We start from the raw sequence: 22,315 nt of genomic DNA, 5'->3' as shown, positions 1-22,315 counted from the left end.
GAGAAACATCAACATGAAAGGGACACATTGAGTGGCTGCCTCCCTCATGACCCCAACTGGGGCCAGGGACAAACTGCAAACGAGGTATGTGCCCTTAGCGGGAACCGAACCTGCGTCTCTCTGGACCGCAGGCCAACGCTCTAACCACGAAGCCAAACTGGCCAGGGCTATAAAGGATTATTAATTATAGGACACCTGATTAGAATCTATACAGTCAGAATTCATTTGGTACAATTCTGAAAACTATTTTTAATCTGTGATAGAAGGGTCCTAGTAGTGCCTTTTAAGTTATTATCTTTGACAAAGACAGAACTTATATAATTGTGTATTTTTTTTTTTTTTTTTAGTTTTGATTTTTTAAAAATCAGAGGTATGCATGTACAAAGATTTTTTAAAATGAAAACGTTTACAGGCTTCTTTAAAAACAGATTCTAAACCTTTCCTTTTTATTTCCCCTCCCAGAGGCAACTACTTTCTCTGTGATGTAGGCAATTATTTTAATATTCACTTATGTTTGTGTTCTAAAGTCTTGATTTTTAAATGTGGGCATTATCTATTGTCTTCCCACTATGGAAGATAAGAAATTAACTCTTATCTGCTCCAACTGTCTATGACCATTTATTCATCTCATTCCCCTGTCTTCCCAGTGTGAGTATGTAGCAATTTGGGTTAGTTCATTGTTCATTATTTACATTAATATGGCTATGTAATCACAGCTGAGACATGTAGTAAACTCAGATTATTTTTCTTTTCCTGTGCAACTTTTTGTTCTCTTGTAGTATTTTATTTACTTAACTTTCTCTGTACTTATCACCAATTCATCCCCGAACTCTTCACCAGTTGTCTAAATTTCCTTAGGACATTCAGATGTATCGATATTCTGTCAGTGTCATTTTGCTCACGGAGTCTCCTGGAGCCTTACATCTGCCCCAGCTAGACCGCTGCCCTTTTTGTCTAGTGCACACCTGTCATTCTGGGCTCTCCAGTCACCTCACGCCCATCCATAGTCCCTTTGCCTGCTTCCCATGTTAGGTCTTTTATTTTCTATATCCCATGTCTTACTCCTTCTTGATTTATTGTTTTATTTGGTGGAGCACAACCTGAGAAAGGGTATATAAGAGGTAAGTTTTTTGAGAAATTGCATATGTAAAATGGCTTTATTTCTCCATAAACTTGAATGCTTATTTAGCTGGATTTATCGTTGAGAAATCTGGAGCCATTCTGGTTCCCAATCCTTTGTATGTGACACACTTTATTTTCTGAAAGTTTCTGAGGTCATCTGTCCAGTGTTCTGAAATTTTGACAATGTGCTTTGGGTTGGGTTAGTTTTATCCATTATGTTGTTTACTGAGAGGGTCATTTCAGGCAGACAACTCATATCTTTCAGTTCTGTAAAATTTTCTTGAGTTAAAAAAATTCCTTCTCCTAATTTTCTTTTCTTAGAGTTCCTGTATTTTATTTTCACCCATTTATTTATTTATTTATTTATTTATTTATTTATTTATTGTAATCCTCACCCGAGGACAATTTTCCATTTCAGATAGAGTGGGAGAGAGAGAGGGAGAGAGAAACATCGATGTGAGAGAGACACATTGATCGATTGCCTCCCATACAACCCTGACCTGGGCCAGGATGAACCACAACCTACGTACATGCCCTTGATCATAATCAAACCCACGACTCTTTGGTCGGTGGGCCAATGCTCAAGCCACTGAGTCAAACCAGCCAGGGCTATGTTTTTGTATTAAATTAAATTAATTAATTAATTAATTAATTAATTTTTATCCTCACCCAAGGACATTTTTTTTGCTTTTATCTTCAGGTAGAGTGGGAGGGAGAAAGTGAGGAAGAGAGAGAGAGAAACATTGGTGTGAGAGAGACACATTGACTGGTTGCCACCCACATGACCCCAACCAGGGCCGGGGACAAACTGCAACCGAGGTACATGCCCTTAGCAGGAACTGAACCCGGGACTCTGGTTTGTGGGCCAACACTCTAACCGCTGAGCCAAACCGGCCAGGGCAAGTTCCTGTATTTTAGATAGTTAACTTTCCAGGTGATCCTATATTTGTCTTATCTTTTCTGTCCTTTCATTTGTTCTTTTTTCTTCTTCATATTCTAAGTTCTTAAGTTCATTTTTGTTGAATAATAATACTGGTCAGTGACTTTTCACAGTAAAAAAAGTAAAGATATCATATAATAAAATCCAGATGCAAAAACATATCAGTACCCCAGAAACCTTTCTAGTCACTACCTCTCCCCAGGGTAACCACTATTCTGACTTTTTAAAATCAATCTTTTTATTTTGAGTTAATTGTAGATTCACATGCAGTTGTAAGAAATAATACAGAGGTAGCCCATGTATCCTGTACTCACTTGCCCCCGGTGGTAAGTAACATCTTGTAAAACTTTAGTACAATAGCATAACCAGGATACTGACATTGCTACAGTCAAGGTATAGAACATTTCTGTCATTACTAGGATCCCTCATACTGTCCTTTTGCAGTCACCCACCCCTCTCCTGCCTCCACCTCCTACTAAACTCCTGGCAATCACTTACTTCTCTTTTCTCCATTTCAGTAATTTTGTCATTCCAAGAATGATATATGAGGAACCATGCACTATATAATCTTTTGAGATATTTTTCACTGTTTATAATTCTTTTGAGATTCATTCAGGTTATTGTATGGGAGAATAGTTTGTTCCTTTTTATTGCTGCAAAATGTTCCATGATATAGCCGTACCATAGTTTGTTGAACCATTTATTCACTGAAGGACATCTGGGTTGTTTCTAGTTAAGAGCTATTATGAATAAAGATGCGGTAAACATTTGTGTTTTTGTTTGTTTTAAGCAATTTTTTATTAATTAATTTTTGTACAGATGTTTCTTTTGTTCTCCTTTGGCACCCTCCTCCCCACCCCCCACCCCATCCCCAGCTTATGCATACATGCATATAAGTTCTGTGGTTTATCACTTCCCTCCCCTCCCTCTCTTCGGGGGGTAGTCAGTCTGTACCCTACTTCCACGTTCCTGGGTCCCCCTGTTCTTCAGACTATTATGTTCATTATATTCCACAAATAAGTAAGATCATGTGGTATTTGTCTTTTTCTGCTTGGCTTGTTTCACTTAGGATAATACCTTCCAGGTCCCTCCATGTCATCTCAAAGGATAAGAGGTCTTTCTTTCTTACAGCTGCATAGTACTCCATTGTGTATATGTACCGCAAGTTTTATTTTATTTTTTTCTTGCCTTATTATTTATTAATTATTGTGTTATTTTTTTTAATTAATTTATTTTTGTTATAGATGTTTCTCCTTTTTCCCACACTGATCCCCCCCTCCCCGTCTCTCCCCACCCTGTCCCCAGCTTTGTTGTCCATGTCCCTTTTTCATGCATACATGCATATAAGTTCTGTGGTTTATCTCTCCCCCGCAACCGCCTGCTCTGGGGATTGTCAGTCTGTACCCCACTTCCAGGTCTCTGGGACTACACCATTCCTCAGTCTGTTAAGTTCATTATATTCCACACATAAGTGAGATCATACTTGTCTTTCTCTGTTTGGCTTGTTTCACTTAGGATAATACTTTCCAGGTCCCTTCATGTTGTCTCAAAGGATAAGAGATCTTTCTTTCTTACATCTCCATAGTACGCCATTGTGTATATGTACCACTGTTTTTTATCCATTCCTCTTCTGATGGACAATAGGGCTGTTTCCAGATCTTAGCTATTGTAAATAGTGCTGCTATGAACATGGGGGTACATATATTCTTGCTGATTGGTGTTTCAGGCTTTTTAGGGTATATTCCTAGAAGTGGGATCACTGGGTCAAATGGAAGTTCAATTTTTAATTTTTTGAGGTAACACCATAGTGTTTTCTGTAGTGGCTACATCAGTCTGCATTCCCCCCAGCAGTGTACTAGAGTCCCCTTTTCTCCACACCCTCGCCAACACCTGTTGTTTGATGATTTGTTGATGGCGGCCATTCTGACAGGTGAGAGGTGGTACCTCATTGTTGTTTTAATTTGCATCTCTCTGATGATTAGTGCTGTTGAGCATTTCTTCGTATGTCTCTTAGCCATTTGTATGTCCTGTTTGGAGAAGTGTCTATTTAGTTCCTCTGCCCATTTTTTAATTGGGTTCTTTGTCTTTCTTTTGTGGAGTTGTATGAGCACTCTATATATATTGGGAATTAACCCCTTATCTGATGTATCATTGGCAATTATGCTCTCCCATACAGTGGGTAGCCTTTCTGTTTTGATAATTGTATCTTTCGCTGTGCAGAAGCTTTTGAGTGTGATGTAGTCCCATGTGTTCATTTTCTCCTTTGTTTCTATTGCCTTAGGTGATGTATCAGTGAAAATTCTGCTGCGTATGATGTCTGAAATTTTGTTGCCTACAGTTTCTTCTAGGATTTTTATGGATTTATGAGTCACATTTAAGTCTTTTATCCATTTTGAGTTTATTCTTGTGTAGGGTGTAAGTTGATGGTCTAGTTTCATTTTTCTGCATGTAGCTGTCCAGTTTTCCCAGCACCATTTATTAAAGAGGCTGTCCTTACTCCACTGTATGCTCTTGCCACCTTTGTCAAATATTAATTGAGCATATTGCCTTGGGTCCATTTCTGGGTTCTCTGTTCCGTTCCACTGGTCTATATGCCTGTCCTTGGGCCAGTACCAGGCTGTTTTGATGATGATTGTATCTTTTGCTGTGTAGCTTTTGAGTTTGATATAGTCTCATGTGTTCATTTTCTCCTTTGTTTCTGTTGCCTTAGGTGATGTATCAGTGAAAATTCTTCTGCGTATGATGTTTGAAATTGTGTCGCCTACATTTTCTTCTAGGATTTTTATGAATTCATGAGTCACATTTAAGTCTTTTATCCATTTTTGAGTTTATTCTTGTGTTTGGTGTAAGTTGATGGTCTAGTTTCATTTTTTTGCATGTAGCTGTCCAATTTCCCAACACCATTTATGGAAGAGGCTGTCTTTACTCCATTGTATGCCCTTGCCACCTTTATCAAATATTAATTGAGCATAATGTCTTGGGTCCATTTCTGGGTTCTCTGTTCTGTTCCGCTGGGCTATATGCCTGTTCTTGTGCCCATACCAGGCTGTTTTGATTACAGTGGCTTTGTAGTATAACCTGAAATCTGGTAATGTGATCCCTCCTACTTTGTTCTTTTTGAAGATTGCTATGGCTCTTCGAGGTCTTTTTTTTGTTTCATATGAACTTTTGAAGTATTTGTTCTAGTTCTGTGAAGTATGTCGTTGGTATTTTGATGGGGATTGCATTGAACCTATTGCTTTGGGTAGTATGGACATTTTAATGATGTTAATTCTTCCAATCCATGAACAGGGTATGTGCTTCCACTCTTTTATATCTTCCTCTATTTCTTTTTTTCAATGACCTATAGTTTTCTGCAAATAGGTCCATTATTTCTTTGGTTAAGTTTATTCCTAGGTATTTGAATTTTTTTGCTGCAATGGTAAATGGGATTTTTTTTTAGTTTCTCTTTCTGTGAGTTTATCATTGGTGTATAAGAATGCCGTCGATTTCTTGATGTTAATTTTGTATCCTGCTACTTTGCCAAATTCATTTAAGTCTAGTACATTTTTGATAGAGTCTGGGGGTTTTCTACATATAGCATCATGTCATCTGTGAATAATGACAGTTTCACTTCCTCCTTTCCAATTAGGATCCTTTTTATTTTTTCTTCCTGTCTGATTGTTGTGGCTGACTTTCAGTACAGTGCTAAATAAGAGTTGTGAAAGTGGGCATTCTTATCTTGTTCCTGTTCATAAGGAAAATGTTTTTAGTTTCTGCCCATTGAGTATGATGTTGGCTGTAGGTCTTTCGTATATGGCCTTTATTATGTCAAGATATGATCCCTCTATTCCCAGATGGCTGAGCGTTTTTACCAGAAATGGGTGCTGGATCTTGTTGAATGCTTTTTCAGCGTCTATTGATATAATCATTGATTTGTGAATGTTGTACCAGCCTTGCATCCCTGGGATGAATCCTACTTGGTCATGGGGAATAATTTTTTTGATGTATTGCTGGATTCAGTTTGCTGGTATTTTGTTCAAGATTTTGGCATCTATGTTTATCAGGGATATTGGTCTGTAGTTTTCTTTATTTGTAGTGTCCTTTTCTGGTTTTGGAATTAGAATTATGCTGTCCTCATAAAACGAGTTTGGAAGTCTTCCTTCTTGAATTTTTTGAAATAGTTTGAAGAGAATGGGTATTAGTTCTTCTTTGAATGTTTGGTAAAATTCCCCTGTGAAGCTGTCCGGGCCTGGGCTTTTGTTTGCTAGGAGAGTCTTGATTACATCTTCAGTTTCTTTTGTTGTTATTGGTCTGTTCAAATTTTCCGTCTCTTCCCGGTCCAGTTTTGGGAGACTATGTGTTTCTAGAAATTTGTCCATTTCACTTAGATTGTCGAATTTGTTGCCGTATAGTTGTTCATAATATTTGTTAACAATCCTTTGTATTTCTGTGGTGTCAGTTATTATTTCTCCTCTTTCAGTTCTGATTTTGTGAATTTAGTTCTCTTTGTTTCTTGGTGAGTCTAACTAAGGGTCCATCAGTTTTGTTTATCTTTTCAAAGAACCAGCTCTTTGTTTCATTGATCCTTTGAATTGTTGTCTTTGGTCTCCATGTCATTTATTTCTGCTCTGATATTTACTATTTCCTTCCTTCTACTTGCTCTGGGGTTTTCTTTTAGTTTGCTTTCTAGTTCTCTAAGTTGTGAGGTTAGATTGTCTATTAGAAGTTTTTCTTGCTTCTTGAGGTAGGCCTGTAGTGCTATGAACTTCCCTCTCAGAACTGCTTTCACTGCATTCCATAGATTTTGTGTTGTTGTGTGTTCATTTTCATTGGTTTCCAGGAAGTTTTTATTTTCTTCCTTAATCTCCATGGTAACCCATTCATTGTTCAATAACATGCTATTTAGCCTCCATGTATTCAAATGTCTTTGCATGTTCTTGTTGCAATTGATTTCTAGTTTCATGCCATTGTGATCTGAGAAGATGCTTGATATGATTTCAATCTTATTGAACTTGTAGAGACTTAGTTTGTGTCCTAATATGTGGTCTCTCTTTGAGAATGTCCCATGTGCACTTGACAAGAATGTGAATTCTCCATTTTATCTAGTGCTTTATTTAGAGTCTGTGTTTCCTTATTAATTTTTTGTCTAGATGATCTATCCAGTGATGTCAGCGGACATCACCATGATTGCTATGATTGTATTGCTGTTGATTTTTCCTTTGAAGTCCTCCAGAAGATTTTTAATATATGTTGGTGCTCCTATATTGGGTGCATATATGTTTACCAAGGTTATATCTTCCTGTTGGATAGATCCTTTCAATATTATGTAGTGGCCTTCTTCGTCTCTAGTTATGGTCTGCATTTTGAAATCTACTTTATCAGATATGAGTATTGCTGCCCCAGAATTTTTTTTCCTTTTTGTTTGCTTAAAAGATTTTTTTCCATCCCTTCACTTTTAACTTGTGAGTCTTTTGTTATGAGGTGAGTCTCTTGTAAACAACATATATGGGAGTCATGCTTTCTCATCCAGTCAGCTACTCTGTGTCTTTTTGTCGGAGCATTCAAACCATTCGCATTTGAGGTGATAATCGATATGTACTTATTTATTGCCATTTTTGTTTATTGTGGTTGTATTTTTCATCCTATTTCTTCTACTAATTACAGCAGTCCTTTTAGCCCATCTTGCAGTGCTGGTTTGGTGTTAATATATTCCCTTAGCCTTTTTTTTTGTCTGGGAAGCTCTTCATTTGACCCTCTATTTTGAATGATAGCCTTGCAGGATAGAGTAGTCTTGGATTCAGATCCTTGTTTTACTTCATGCCACTCCCTTCTGGCCTGTAATGTTTCTGCTGAGAAATCAGCTGAGAGCCTTATGTGGTTTCCTTTGTAGGTAACCTGTTGCTTATCTCTTGCTGCCTTTAGGATTCTCTCTTTGTCTTTAATTTTTGGCATTTTAATTACTATGTGTCTTGGTGTGGGACTGTTTGGGTTGTTCTTACTTGGGGCTCTCTCTGCTTCTTGAACTTGAATGCCTTCTTCCTTCACCAAGTTAGAAAAGTTTTCTGTCACTATTTCATCAAATATATTCTCTAATCCTTGCCCATACTTCCTCTTCAGGGACCCTTATGATGCGAATATTATTACGTTTCCAGTTGTCCCACAGTTCTCTTAAGCTGTCTTCCTGTTTTTTAATTGTTTTTTTTCCTTTTGGTTTTCTGATTGATTTTTTCTACCCTGGCTTCTAATTCACTGATCTGGTCCTCAGCTTCCTCTACTCTGCTGGTTAGTCCTTCCAATGTGTTCTTAATTTCAGCTATGTCATTCTTCATTTCTACTTGGTTCGTTTTCAGTGTTTCTGTATCTTTACCCAAGGTGCTGATGTCCTTACTCATGCTGTTGAACTTCCTCAAGATCATGGCTCTGAGCTCTACCTCTGATAATTTGCTTAGCTGCATTTCATTTGTCATCTTCAATAAAGTTCTCTTGTTCTTTCATTTGGGATTTGTTTCTTTGTTTCACCATTTTGGCTATCTCAGTGGGTTTTGTAGCCTGCCAAATTTTCCCTGTGGGTGTTGGTGTTCTGCTGTTTGTGGCTCCCTCTACTGGGTTTGGATAGGTGATTTTTTGTTTTTGTAGATAGAATGGAAGGGAGGATGGGAGAGAGAGAGAAATATCAATGTGTTGTGAGAAAGACATGTTGATTGGTTGCCTCCTGCATGACCCCAACCGAGGTCAGGGCTCGAACCCTTAACTCTTTGGTCTTCGGGCTGACACTCTAACCACTGAGCCAAACCGGCCAGAGCAACCTGTGATTTATTTTATTAGCATTTTATAGTTTTCAGCATACAGTCCTGTATGTTTTGTTAATTTATAACTAATTCTTTTAGCAATTGCTAGTATATAGACACACAATTGATTTTTTTGTATGTTTATCTTGTGTCCTGTGAACTTGTTGAACTCACTTCTAGGTTCTAGAAGGTTTTGGAGATTTCTTGGGATTTTCTACATAGACAATCATTTCAAATAAGGACAGTTTATATCTTCCTTTTGTATCTGCATGACTTTTGTTACCTTTTCTTTCCTTGTAGCACTGGCTAGAACTTCCAGCATTATGTTGCGTAACAGTGGTGACAACAGATAGTCTTGCTTTATTCCCTATATAGAGAAAGAGCATTCAGTCTTTTACCTCTTAAGTGTAACGTTATCTACAGATTTTTGTAGTTGATCTTTTTCACGGTGAGTTTCCTCTCTATTCTTATTTTTCTGAGACTTTTCATGAATAGGAGTGTTTAATTTTGTCATGCTTTTCTGTCATCATTTGATAGGATCATAATTTTTTCTTTTTAGCATCTTGATACAGTGGATTACATTGATTGAGTTTCAGATGTTTCACCTTGGAATAGATCCAACTTGTCCATAGTGTATAATTCTTTTTACCTATTACTAACTTTTCTAATATTTTGCTAGGGATTTTTGGATCTATACTTATAAGGAATATTGTTCTGTAGTTTTCTGGCTATAGGATTTTGGGTTGACAGTTCTTTTCTTTCAGCACTTAAAAAATATTGTGCCCCTTCCTTCTGGTGTCCATGGTTTCTGATAAGAAATTGTGATTTCTGGAGTTGTTTTTCCCCTGTTGGTAAGTTGTAATTCCTGTTATGCTGCTTTCAAGATTTCTTCCTTGTCTCTGGTTTTTGTTTTCTTTTTTTTTAAATCCTCACCTGAGGATATTTTTCCATTTATCTTTGGATAGAGTGGGAGGGAGGGAGAGGGTGGAAGAGAGGGACACATTGACTAGCTGCCTCCCACCTGACTCCAGGGCCGGGGACAAACTGCAACCAAGGTATGCGTCCTTGATGGAATTGAACCTGAGACTCAGTGGTCCACGGGCTGATGCTGTAACCGCTGAGCCAAACCAGCCAGGGCGATTTTCATTTTCTTAAACGCAATCCATAAAAGTACATCTGGAGAAAATGTATGTAATATAAGCTACTGATACAAGAAGGCTACTTCCTTACCAGCGTGTCCTTGTCATGACTGTGGTGACCAATTCCTGCAAATGTGCCATTGGCTCATTGCATTGGTGGTTGTAGTTAAGATCTTTCTATTTTTCTCTAGAAACTGAACGTTTTTAGCTACCTTTATTTTTCTAAAAATTCTAGACTTCATAGTTCAGTGGATATGTTTGAACAATAGAACCAAAAAACTATAAATACTATTTATTTTCAGTTCCCTATATTTAGTGTAGACATAATCCCTATCATTTGGATATCTTCTGTAGGAATCAATGAAAAAGATTCAAATGAACCTGAGCTATAAACCTGTCATTGGAAGATGTAATTAGTCAGTCAGTGGTCACAAAGAATATCTGATTTTTTGAAAGCTTGTTAAAAAGCAGAATTATATGGCCACAAGCGATAAATGGTTGGAATTCACTCTTGAAATTATTTTTTAGCTGTAGTTTGAAACTCCTGTTTCCTGCAAGATGAAGCTTTATGTTTACATGTTACCCATTTCATTACTAAGCCATCTTTTACGTTTTACTTCACAGATCAACAATCACAGTTTTGAAGGTAATACTTTCTGATGGTGGTGACAAGCCATGGCGACAGATGATAAAGTTGCCATCTTAACTGATGACGAGGAGGAACAGAAGAGGAAATATGTGCTTGCTGATCCTTTTAATGGTATTTCCAGGGAACCAGAACCACCTTCAAATGAAACACCCTCTTCCACAGCGACAGATGCTCTTCCTGAGGAGGAAATTGACTGGATAGAGAAACATTGTGTTAAAATAAACAATGATCTTCTCATTTCCAAGGTTTTTTACTTTTTCTTTTACTCTGCATATGGCTCTCTTTACCCACTTTTGCCTGTATATTATAAACAGCTGGGAATGTCACCAAGCCAGAGTGGACTGCTAGTAGGTATTAGATACTTCATTGAATTCTGTAGTGCCCCCTTTTGGGGTGTAGTTGCAGATCGCTTTAAAAAAGGCAAAATTGTCCTCCTCTTTTCTCTTTTGTGTTGGGTTTTATTCAACTTGGGCATTGGATTTGTCAAACCTGCTACCTTGAGATGTGTACCAAAGATTCACCCAACAGCTCGCCCCACCAATTCAAGTCACCCGCTAACCATCCTGCCAACAAATTCTTCCATTATCTCTTCTGTTACCATGTCACCAAGAATGCGCGAGAAAAGAAACCTGCTTCTTTCCAGTGCGCCACTGACAGCGGAAATAGGGCCCAATATCACAGAAACTTTAATCTTTTCAACAACTCCAGACAAGACCAATGCACCCACTCTGCAGCCTCAGACAGATGAAGTTACAGACCATATTAAGGACTTGACCTTGAACCCAAGCACTGGAACCCCTGCCCCTCCAGGAATTGTAACCAGAGAGACAACCACTACTATTGCCACTACCACCAAATCTTTACCTTCTGACCAAGTCACTCTTGTTTATGATCAACAAGAAGTAGAAGCTATATTCTTGGTGATCTTGGTAGTTGTCATAATAGGAGAATTTTTCAGTGCCTCTTCTGTCACCATTGTGGACACAGTAACACTTCAATATCTGGGAAAGCACAGAGACCGCTATGGATTGCAGCGCATGTGGGGGTCTCTGGGCTGGGGCCTGGCAATGCTGTCCGTGGGCATTGGGATTGACTATACCCATGTAGAAGTGCTCATTGACGGAAAGGGGTGTAAGCCCCCTGAGTACCGGAACTACCAGATTGTCTTCATCGTCTTTGGAGTTCTCATGACCATGGCCTTGATTGTCGCTACTCAGTTCCGATTCCGCTACAACCACTTCAAAAATAATGAAAATAAAGGAAAAGAGGTGGAAATCCCTCAGGTGGAAAGGAACAACAGCCCCACAGATTCCTCTGAGGAGACACCAACCACCACAAGCCACTCACAGGCCTTCAGCTTTTGGGACTTGATCAGACTGCTTTGCAGCGTGCAGTATGGCTCGGTGTTGTTTGTGGCTTGGTTTATGGGTTTTGGATATGGCTTCGTGTTCACCTTTCTCTACTGGCATTTGGAGGATCTGAATGGAACCACAACTCTCTTCGGAGTGTGTTCAGTCCTGAGTCATGTGTCTGAGCTGACAGCTTATTTTTTTAGTCACAAGATTATTGAATTGATTGGCCACATCAGGTAAGAACCAGACTCTGTCTGCCCTATAGCAAGTGAACCTTATCTTTTTCATAGCTCCTTTGATCACACTTATGGATATTATAATTTGTGTGGTGGTGGGAATGGGTCTTTCTATTGCTTTCACTCAAAAAAAGAAACAAAAGGAAGCAAGCAATGACCATAATTGGATTATCTGAAACAGACAAAATGTGCCGCTTCCTCTCTGTATGCCAAGAGTCTTACAGCAAATGTTCTGAGGCATAGAAGTTTAGTGAACTGTGTGCATGGACCTCGAAGGGTCCACCCATCTCAGGCATTTATGAAGGAGGGCTTAAGTGGGTAAAGAGGATTATGTTTTTTCAGCCTTCAGTTATTCTCAGCCACTTGCTAACACAGATAGACCTTGACTATGTGGTGTATAAAGATGTCTATTGTACTTAATAAGGCTGTGATGTGACCCACCATAATCCCTAATTCAGGATGTTACATGGAAGAAAATTCTTATGTAACATATTCTTGATTATTACATGAGTTTCTATATTTTTATCTGCTATGAAGACATGGGACATCTAAAAATCTTCCTTCTACCTAAAACTTTCCATGTAATCCTTTTAGTCAAAGAAATCTAAATGCCTAATGTTTCTTCTGTGTAATGTTTCTCACCATTAATGTTTGAAGTTGATTGAATAGTACCTTGCTCTTTACAAGTCTTTTGCTTTGTCATTGGCACTACAATGAGGAGCTGGCTATACTTAAAGGCATTCTTACCTCACAGAAAAGTCTGTCATGGGTGTTCCTAAAATTGGAAGTTGCCATAACAAAACAATCAACTGTGTGTGTTTGTGTGTGCATAGTAATCTTTTTTTTAAATCTTCACCCAAGGACATTTTTTTTTTTGCATTTATCTTCCGATAGAGCAGGAGGGAGAGAGGGAGGAAGAAAGAGAAAGAGAAACATTGGTGTGAGAGAGACACATCGACTGGTTGCCTCCCTCAGGACCGTGACCAGGGGATGAACCGCACCCATTGCGTGCCCTTGACCAAAGTTGAACCCGCGACTCATTGGTCTGCGGGCCAACGCTCTAATCATTGAACCAAACTGGCCAGGGCGAATATTTTCTAATTTAAAGTTTCAACCTAGAATCATTCTTTCCCCCAAAACAACTGTAAATAATTTTCATGTTTGGTTTGGTTCTGCTTTGGGAGGCTGTGCCCTTTGTCAAATCTTTGACTCCCTTGTTGTCACTAAACAAAGTCAGGCACTGCACGGATGGTTCCCAGCTCCACAGAGTCCTCCAGGCACGTTCAGTGGGACCAGTCTGCAGAGTTTTGTAATATTAAGGACTTGGAATGTCCTCTAACCTTGTCCGGGTCATGTTTACATTCTCTGAGCCATGTAGATTGACAAGGTGAACTGAACACTTCTTTTCAGATCGGGTATATGAGTGTAATCTCACTTCAGCTATTAAAATCAGTCCTTTATTTCCAGAAAGGTGCCCAGTTAGGTCTTACCAGTGAGAGGAGTTCCCAGATAGCATTAATCAGTCAATAAAATTAACCGAATGTTGACTTAGTACAGAGTATGTGTACGTTTTACTTTCAAAGAAATTGTTCAGTTCTTCTCACTTGCTGAAAGAAGTTTCTTTTCTGTCTTTGCCTTTTGTCTGAGGTATATATATTCATGATAAAATCCTAGCAGGTTTACTACTGATTTTTATAATTAAATGAGCTTACCCTTGTTTTTTTCTTAACTAAGCATTATCAGTTACTCATTACTTAAAAACCTACAGCTCACTTAATTTTTCTGGTTTTATGTACAATAAGTGTCTTCCTTTTCTTAATGATGTGGTAAAAGAAGGCTCTTGTGGTCAGGTTGTTGCTCCCAAGAGCCTGCTGGGATTCCATCAATTTGTGATCATTTACCTCTTTTGCATTATAATTCTGTCCATTAAAACATATTATCTTAACTACTTTTTTTAAAATGTATTTTTGTTACAGATGTTTCTCCTTTTTCCCCCATTGACACCCTCCTCCCAATCCTGCCCCCTCAGATTCTGATAGCTGTAGTGAGATTATGCGTACATATTAAGGTAGAACGAATATGGTTTGTTTGGATTTTTTGATGAAAATTTTGGTAGCCCAGTCAGGTGGTGGTGGTGGTTGAGATTTTGGGTTTGAAAATGTGGTGACAGTTTAAACTTTTCATTAGAAAAGTATTATACATTAAATAATTGATGAAATGATCTTTCTATGAATTCATGGTCTTTATGTTTTCTTTGTTGGAGGGATTTCTCTGTGGCTCCTACATATGCCACATATATATATATATATTTTTTATCCTCACCCGAGGATATTTTTCCATTTTTTGTACAGATAGAGTGGGAGGGAGAGAGAGGAAGGGAGAGACAGACAGAAACATCGACGTGAAGGGACACATCGAGTGGCTGCCACCCGCACGACCAACCAGGGCCGGGGACAAACTGCAACTGAAGTACGTGCCCTTAGCGGGAACCGAACCCGGGTCTCTCCAGACCGCAGGCTGACGCTCTAACCGCTGAGCCAAACTGGCCAGGGCCACATATATATTTTTTAAATGTTCTGTGACTGACTCATTGAGAATTTGTTTTTAGGGGTCAGCACTACCATAAAAAATTGTAGATATCCTAATGTAGTCAAAAGTGGATTTTCCACAATTTTTTTCTAAATATTCATAATAAAAATTCATACCAGAAAATAGCATGTCCAATTTTGATCCATTTAGTATTTAACATCTCTTACAGTTTAGACCCAGTTTTTCAGAGAATAACCTATCAGTCTAAATACACACACATATACACACATGCACAAGGTAAATGATTTCTGATTTTAACCTTGGCTTTTGTTCTTCCCTGGGAAGTAGATTCCTCAGGCAAACAGGACAGAGCTTAATATTTCCACTAAAAAAAGGTAAATTTTTTTTTATTTGAAGTCACAAGACTTTAATTTATAGCAAGTATATTTCTAGGCCAACTTTTGTAAAGATGATAACTAGACGTCTTTAACTAGAAATATAAATGTATCTTAAAGGTATATTCAATACTTTGCTGAATGTTTCAACAACTATGAGTAGAGCTGTGATCAAAATACACAGCAGTTAATCATTTGTAAATTTGTAAATCATTACTATCCAATATTAGGCCATCACCTCTGTTATTTGACTTAAATGCATGTACATTTTATGGGATACATGAAGATCTACTCAGTCAACTCTGACTTTTTCTAGAAATTCTTACACTGCAAGTCAGTTTTGCCATGCAAATGTTATTTGGAAGGGGTAACATATTAACCGTTATTAGCCATTAATTACTACTTAATAGTATCTAAGTGTCCAAATGAGCTAGACAGTCGTTTTGGGAAAGAAGGAAACACATTATCCAAATAGCCAGAGGAGGAACAAACAGGCTTTCATGGTGGGGCCTTACAGGAAGACCCAGACAGATAGCAAGATGCTGGGCTACCAGCTGAGGACATGTGAGATAAACATTTTTTCATCAGGGGAATCGCAATCAGCATTATAAAAGGGAGGAAACTCTGCAGCTGGGATGGTCAGGGAAGGCTGCACAGATAAAGCTGAATTTGAGCTGGCTGCTGCGGTACCTAGAGAGGGTTGCGTTTATAATTTCTTTCTTTTTCTTGTTTTGTTTCTCATCCTCTCCCTTGTTTCTACCTACCTCTTTGTGCCATTTTTGATTCTGGATCCACTGGCTCTCAGACCCTCTCCTCATCATGCAGGGCAGGGTGCTGATTTCTGAAGGCTGTTTTTCCCAGAACCTGGTCTCCTGGCTTCTGCCCAGGTTCAGCTCATACAGTGGTGCTCTATCTACTGACTCACCAGGAGAGCTTTAAAAACTCCTCATCAGACTCTCTAGAGTGTGCCCAGGCATTCATACTCTTTAATGGTTCCCAGTTGATTCCAGCGTGCAGTGTGCAGCCAAGGTTGACAACCACTGAGCTGGGGGAGGTACAGATGGAGGATTAGAGCCGGGAGGAAACCCTAGCTCATGCAGCATCTTGTGTGAGTTTAGGAGAACCTTTCCTCTAATCCTTTCAGGTGGTTCTTTCCCTGGACTCTGCTAGTTTCCACATCCGCATGTGTTGATCAGTACTGAGCTGAAGACTCGAAGGGAACTCTCTGCAGTTCTCTCTATGTAGCTCTCTCCACTCCTATACTCTGCCTTTCCCCCCAGACTCTCAGCCCTGTCTCCTCAACTCAGGAGTCCTCTGTGCCATGTCAGGCAGGGTCTGAGAGCTGCTGCATCTATGGCTCCACCCACTGTGAGTGACCCTGAGCTATGGTAACATGGTCTTCCCCCTTCATCCTTCTAACTTAGACCTGGTAGAGGTCTCTCACCATACTCTGGCTTCTCAGCTCTCCCATCACCTGCCTACCCAAGTCCTTGAATTAGGATGGATTGCTGCCTATTTCCCTTATTAGATCCTGACTCATACTCAGGAGGACTTCTGATAGCAGTGAAGTCCTTCACCACAGTGAAGGAACAGAATGGAAATAGAATAACCCAGTTCTTGACTAAAAGACAAAAAGATGGTGGCCTTTAACCAACTCTTTTTTCCTTCTCATTTCTTAAGGGATTTTATTTCTCCCTTAAAACAACTTTTACCATAATTTAAAAAATTTAAAGACTTAGTTTTCATAGAACATTTGAAATGATGTTATACATGTCCTAAAGGAGCAAGTATTGCTCTGTATTACTTAAAAATCAAAACCCTGTATATTTGTTCAAGTTAGTTGAACAGTTATTTATTTAGGCTTCGAGAATCCCAGGTTAATAGGATGTAGAGATGAGCACTAAAGGGATGGGGGTCGGAAAAACCAGGGGAGATTGCAGGCCAGATGGGTGCTGGAATGAGGAACACATACTTTATCCTGGAGGCAGTAGTGTAACCCCAGCAAGGTGTAGAACAGAAGAGGGCCATAGATTTTTCACTTATTTGCAGAGCAGTGGGTAACTGTGAAACAGGGAGCCCACTGAGAAGGTTCTTTCTTTCTTTGTTTTTTTTTTTTTTCAATTAATTTTTCTTACAACTGTTTCTCCTTTTCCCCCCATAGACATCCTCCTCCCAATTCCGTTCCTCCCTCACAGCATTGTTGTCTGTGTCCATTGGTTATGCATATATGTATATAAGTTCTTTGGTTTATACCCCCCACACACACACCTCCCTCCTCTGAGGTTTGTCAGTCTGAACCCTACTTCTTTCTGTGTCTCTGGGTCTATATTGTTTGTCAGCTTATTTTGTCCATTATATTCCACAAATAAGTGAGATCATGTAGTATTTGTCTTTCTCTGATTGGCTTATTTCACTTAGCATAATATTCTCTAGGTCCCTCCATGTTGTCTCAAAGGATAAGAGATCTTTCTTTCTTACAGCTGTGTAGTACTCCATTGTGTATATGGACCACAGCTTTTTTTAATCCACTCATCTACTGATGGACACTTGAGCTGTTTCCAGATCTTAGCAGTTGTAAACAGTGCTGCTATGAACATAGGGGTACATATATTCTTTCTGCTTGGTGTTTCAGGCTTCTTAGGGTATATTCCTAGAAGTGGGATCACTGGGTCAAATGGCAGCTCAATTTTTAATTTTTTGAGGTAACACCATAGTGTTTTCCATAGTGGCTGCACCAGTCTGTATTCCCACCAGCAGCATACTAGGGTCCCCTTTTCTCCACACCCTCGCCAACACTTGTTTTATGATTTGTTGATGGCGGCCATTCTGACAGGTGTGAGGTGATACTTCATAGTTTTTTAAATTTGCATCTCTCTGATGATTAGTGATGTTGAGCATTTTTTCATATGTCTCTTGGCCATTTGTATGTCCTGTTTGGAGAGGTGTCTAGTTAGTTCCTCTGCCCATTTTTTAATTGGGTTCTTTGCCTTCCTTTTGTTGAATTGTGTGAGTACTCTATATATTTTGGAAATTAACCCCTTATCTGATGTATCATTGGCAATTATGCTCTCCCATATAGTGGGTTCCCTTTCTATTTTGATGGTTGTTTCTTTTGCTGTGCAGAAGCTTTTTAGTTTTATGTAGTCCCATCTGTTCTTAAAATAGTCTGAGAGGTGATACAGGCCTGGACTGCAGCAGTGGCAACATAAATCAAGGGAAGGGATGGATGTGGAAGGTAAAACTCGCAGAATGGTTTGGACATCGAAAGTGAGGCAGAGACTTCCACATTTCCAGCTTGGGTTCCACTAAATCCAAGAGAAAATTCAGGAAGGAGATACAGGATTGGGGGAGCCATCTGAATCATTTTTGGGTTTGTTTAGTTTGAAGTTGGATCATCTAGACGGGAATGTCTAGCACCGTTGACTATTATAAACCTAGAGCTTAATGGAGAGGTTAGGGTTGGGAATACAGATCTGGGGCAGTTCAAATCAGGAACGTGGATAAGATCAACAAGCAAATATTGCAGAAGAAGAGAAATGGGCTAAAGATCAGTTATGGTTGTTTCCAAGATTTTACTCCCAAGTTTCTGATCTTATTGTAATGTTGGTCTGTGCTTTATTGCTTAAAATAAGTATCCTCATCCCTGGCAGGTTTGGCTCAGCAGTTAGATCGTCAGCCCACAGACCAGAGAGTCGTGGGTTCGATTCTGGTCAAGGGCACATATTTCAGTTTTGGTTCAGTCCCCGGCCCTGGACAGAGTTGTATGGGAGGCAACCAGGTGATATGTCTCTCTCACTCTCTCACTCTCTCACTCTCTCCCCTACTCAGTCTGAAGCTAAATGGAAAAAAAAATCCTCAGGCAAGGATTAAAAAAAAAGTATTCTCATACTTTGTGTTATGAGGGATTGTGTTGTATATTATTTACTGTAACCACATCTTGCTTCAGGAGCAAATGACGTTCTGGGCACCCTTCCAACGCCATTGCCTGAGCAAGGCACCCTCTGTGTTTGTAAGTGAACTGAAGACCTATCAAGGAAGAGAAAAAGATAAAGGGAAAGGGAATATGAAGAACAGAGATGGATGGAAAGAAAAATAGAAAAAGGAAATAGCCGTTCTTCCTAGGGGAAGGTTTCTTCCTGTCCTTGTTCATGAAAGTCAGTGGTATACAGTGGTTACACCCATGGGCTTGGTCAGATTGCCTGGTTCAGAAACTGGCTCTGCCACATGGAACCATGTAGCCTTGGGCAAGTTACATAACTCTTCTGTCATCTGTAAATAGGGATAGCATTAGTATCTACCTCTTAGTTTTTTTATGAGGACTGAGATAAAACATAGCAATTGTTTAGAACAGTTACTGGCATATTACAAGAGTTCAGTTCCCTTTTTTTTTTTTTACTATTACTTTGTCAGTCTTCTGATATAGTATGTTGATCATAACTGTAAGATCCATTGAATTTGATAAAAATATAGTGACTTAGTATAATATCAGAAGTGTACAGATCATTAAGGCTGCAAAGTTAAAATGTTTGTGGCTTTCAAAATAACTAACATCCCCATTCAAAAACATCTTGGTCAAATTGAGATTTTCTCCCCCCAATTTACAATGACTGTAATTGTTGATATTCTCTTTTGTGCCGTTGTTAAGGGCTTCGTGACAATGAGCTACCATCTCTCTAATAGTTGGCATACAGAATGATTGTAATTATAGCTATTATTATTTATACGTGGGTCGATTTCTATTTTTCTGTTCTTTTCCTGCAATGGCATTGCTATTCATTTTTATAGGAAAGCCTCTTAGAGCTACTTCAAGTATTTCTTCTTATTAAACTATAAGCTGTAGAGTCTCAAAAATAGAAGAACTTATGATCAAGGGCTGAAAGGGTGTAATTTGTTTTGTAGAGTCCCTTGAAAAGAACATCTTTGCACAGAAATATATTTCCATATTATGTCATAGCTATTAGGCTGACTCATTAATACAGCATTACTGTTAAATGAGCTATTCATAGTTCAGAACAAAAGGCCATTGTTGCAAGGTACAAGCGAATCCAGAGATTTTAGTTATTGGTATCATATTTGGTTTGTTTTCTCCTCTACTTCCGGTGGCTGGGTTGACCGAGGCACTCAACTGAGTTAAAGAGAGCAGCACTGACCCTGAGTGCACTGTAGCCCCTCTAACCATCTCACAGGCCAAGGTGGTGGTCTTTGAGGTATGTACCAGACTAGGGTAAAGACAGCTCCCACGAATTCATTACCTTGATAGCCACCGTGAAGACCAGTTCAGCAGTCCGTGGTAATGCTCAAGTTGTATGTAGCAGGAGACACCTGCACATGTGTCAAGGATACTTACTTGCATTCTGCAGTTTTCTGATAGTAGAAAAAGGAAACAGCCATCAATTGGGGAATGGAAATGTTCAGTATGGTATAGTTAGAGGATGGAATATTATGCAGAAGTTAGAAGGGATAGATTAGATCAATATGTTAACGTGGAAAGCCCTTAAAAAAAACATTGAATGGGGAAAAAAGCAAGTTTCAAATGATACACAGTTTGGTACATTAATGCAAATTTTAACAACACATTTCAAAAGTTATACATGTTTTATTAACATACCTGTGTATATAGAAAGATATTTAAATTTGTAGAGGGGAAATACAGTCTAAATTCATATTAACCCCAGCTTTCTGGACAGGACATAAAAAGAAGGGACCTGGGACAGGGAACAAAGAGGACAAGGAGAACCTACACTTTATTTGTAATAGTTAATCTCTTTAAGGAAATATGGCAAAATGTTTATAATTTTGCACTCTTGTGTTAGATATATGTATCTCTACTTTTTTTTTTTTTAATCCTCACCCGAGGACATTTTTGCATTTATTTTCAGATAGAGCGAGAGGGGGAGAGGGTGGAAGAGAGAGAAACATCCATGTGAGAGAGACACATCAACTGGTTGTCACCCACACAACCCCAACCAGGGCCGGGGACAAACTGCAACCGAGGTACGTGCCCTTATCAGGAACCAAACCCAGGTCTCTCTGGTCCGGAGGCCGACGCTCTAATTGCTGAGCCAAACCGGCCAGGGCTGTAGTCTCTACATTTTTATTTAGTATTTTCTATTGGAAAATAGCCTGAAGCCTAAGTCTGTTCATAGTAGATCAAAATAATTATTCTCCAACAAAATATGTGTGTGTGTATGTTTTGTTTTTTAAAAGTTTTTTTATGAAGACTAAGTGAGATAAAACAGCAGTTGTTTAGAATAGTGTGTTTGTATGTTTTAAAGAGACACATTGTATCAAAATATATCAGGTAAATACTGAAATTTTGTGCCTTTAATGTGTACATTGCCCATATAGTTTTCCCGAAGTAGCATTAATATAAATGATTAAAAATCTACTTTATATAATGACCATGGTCTCAGGTATTATTTCCCTCTCTTTAAAATGAGATCAGTTGCAGATTTATAGTATCTCTTTAGGAGTTAATATCAAACTGTACCAAACAATCCTGATTTGGGTAGTAATTATAATATTTCTCTCTATATAAAAAGAAACCAAAGTATTTAAAAAAAGCCAAGATCATAAAGTTTATTACTGGCAGTGATTCTGAGTATGGGTACAAGCTATTTAATTATGTCAAGTGCTACAGTGTCAATTTACTGTCTTTTTTGTGTGTGCCAAAAACCTAAGTAATCTGGCTAATTATATTTCTACTTACCTACATATTTGGGAGATTACAATTATATAATTTTGTAGGATACTTTGAAGAGTAGATAAGAAAATAAATTTTCTTAGGAACTTACTTCATAGCATACCTCTCCAAAGCCTTTGCAACTGGAAGCAAGAATACCACTCCATCCTTATTTCTGAAGTATTCAGAATCTTTTCTTTGCCCTTTCTCTGCTGAAAACAGCATCTTTGAATAGTAATCCATAAACAGACAAACAGTAGCATTAACTTCTCTTTCCTTTAAAAAGATAATGTGTAGACTAAAGCTCAGAAATTAACAGAAAGAATTAATGTTAGGCTACCTATGCCTGAGTCCTGCATCTCTGAACCATGCTTCTGCATGTTGTGGTTGACTGCTGAGTACAGTGAGGACTCCTCAGCTGATGGAGTGTTGGCAGTGGTCCTTGGTTATAATTCTGGGATGTTGGCCAGGCATTTCATTCCAATTAGGAGAATGAGAAAG

The 22,315-nt window shown here is 38.7% G+C and overlaps 1 protein-coding gene across 4 annotated transcripts in view; it reads left to right on the top strand.

Annotated features, from left to right (window-relative positions):
- MFSD6 (major facilitator superfamily domain containing 6) overlaps positions 1 to 22,315 on the top strand; it is an 84,821-nt gene that overhangs the window by 15,226 nt on the left and 47,280 nt on the right. For all 4 annotated transcript variants that reach the window (XM_036254119.1, XM_036254120.1, XM_036254121.1 and 1 more), the window contains exon 2: positions 10,596 to 12,208. In XM_036254119.1, the coding sequence (XP_036110012.1) occupies positions 10,647 to 12,208 (1,562 nt within the window). In that variant the 5' untranslated portion in view covers positions 10,596 to 10,646. The remainder of the gene's footprint in view (positions 1 to 10,595; positions 12,209 to 22,315) is intronic.

This window comes from Molossus molossus, unplaced genomic scaffold (assembly GCF_014108415.1).
Source record: "Molossus molossus isolate mMolMol1 unplaced genomic scaffold, mMolMol1.p scaffold_m16_p_11, whole genome shotgun sequence".
Classification (NCBI taxonomy): domain Eukaryota; kingdom Metazoa; phylum Chordata; class Mammalia; order Chiroptera; family Molossidae; genus Molossus; species Molossus molossus.
This window is presented reverse-complemented; position numbering and strand designations above follow the sequence as displayed.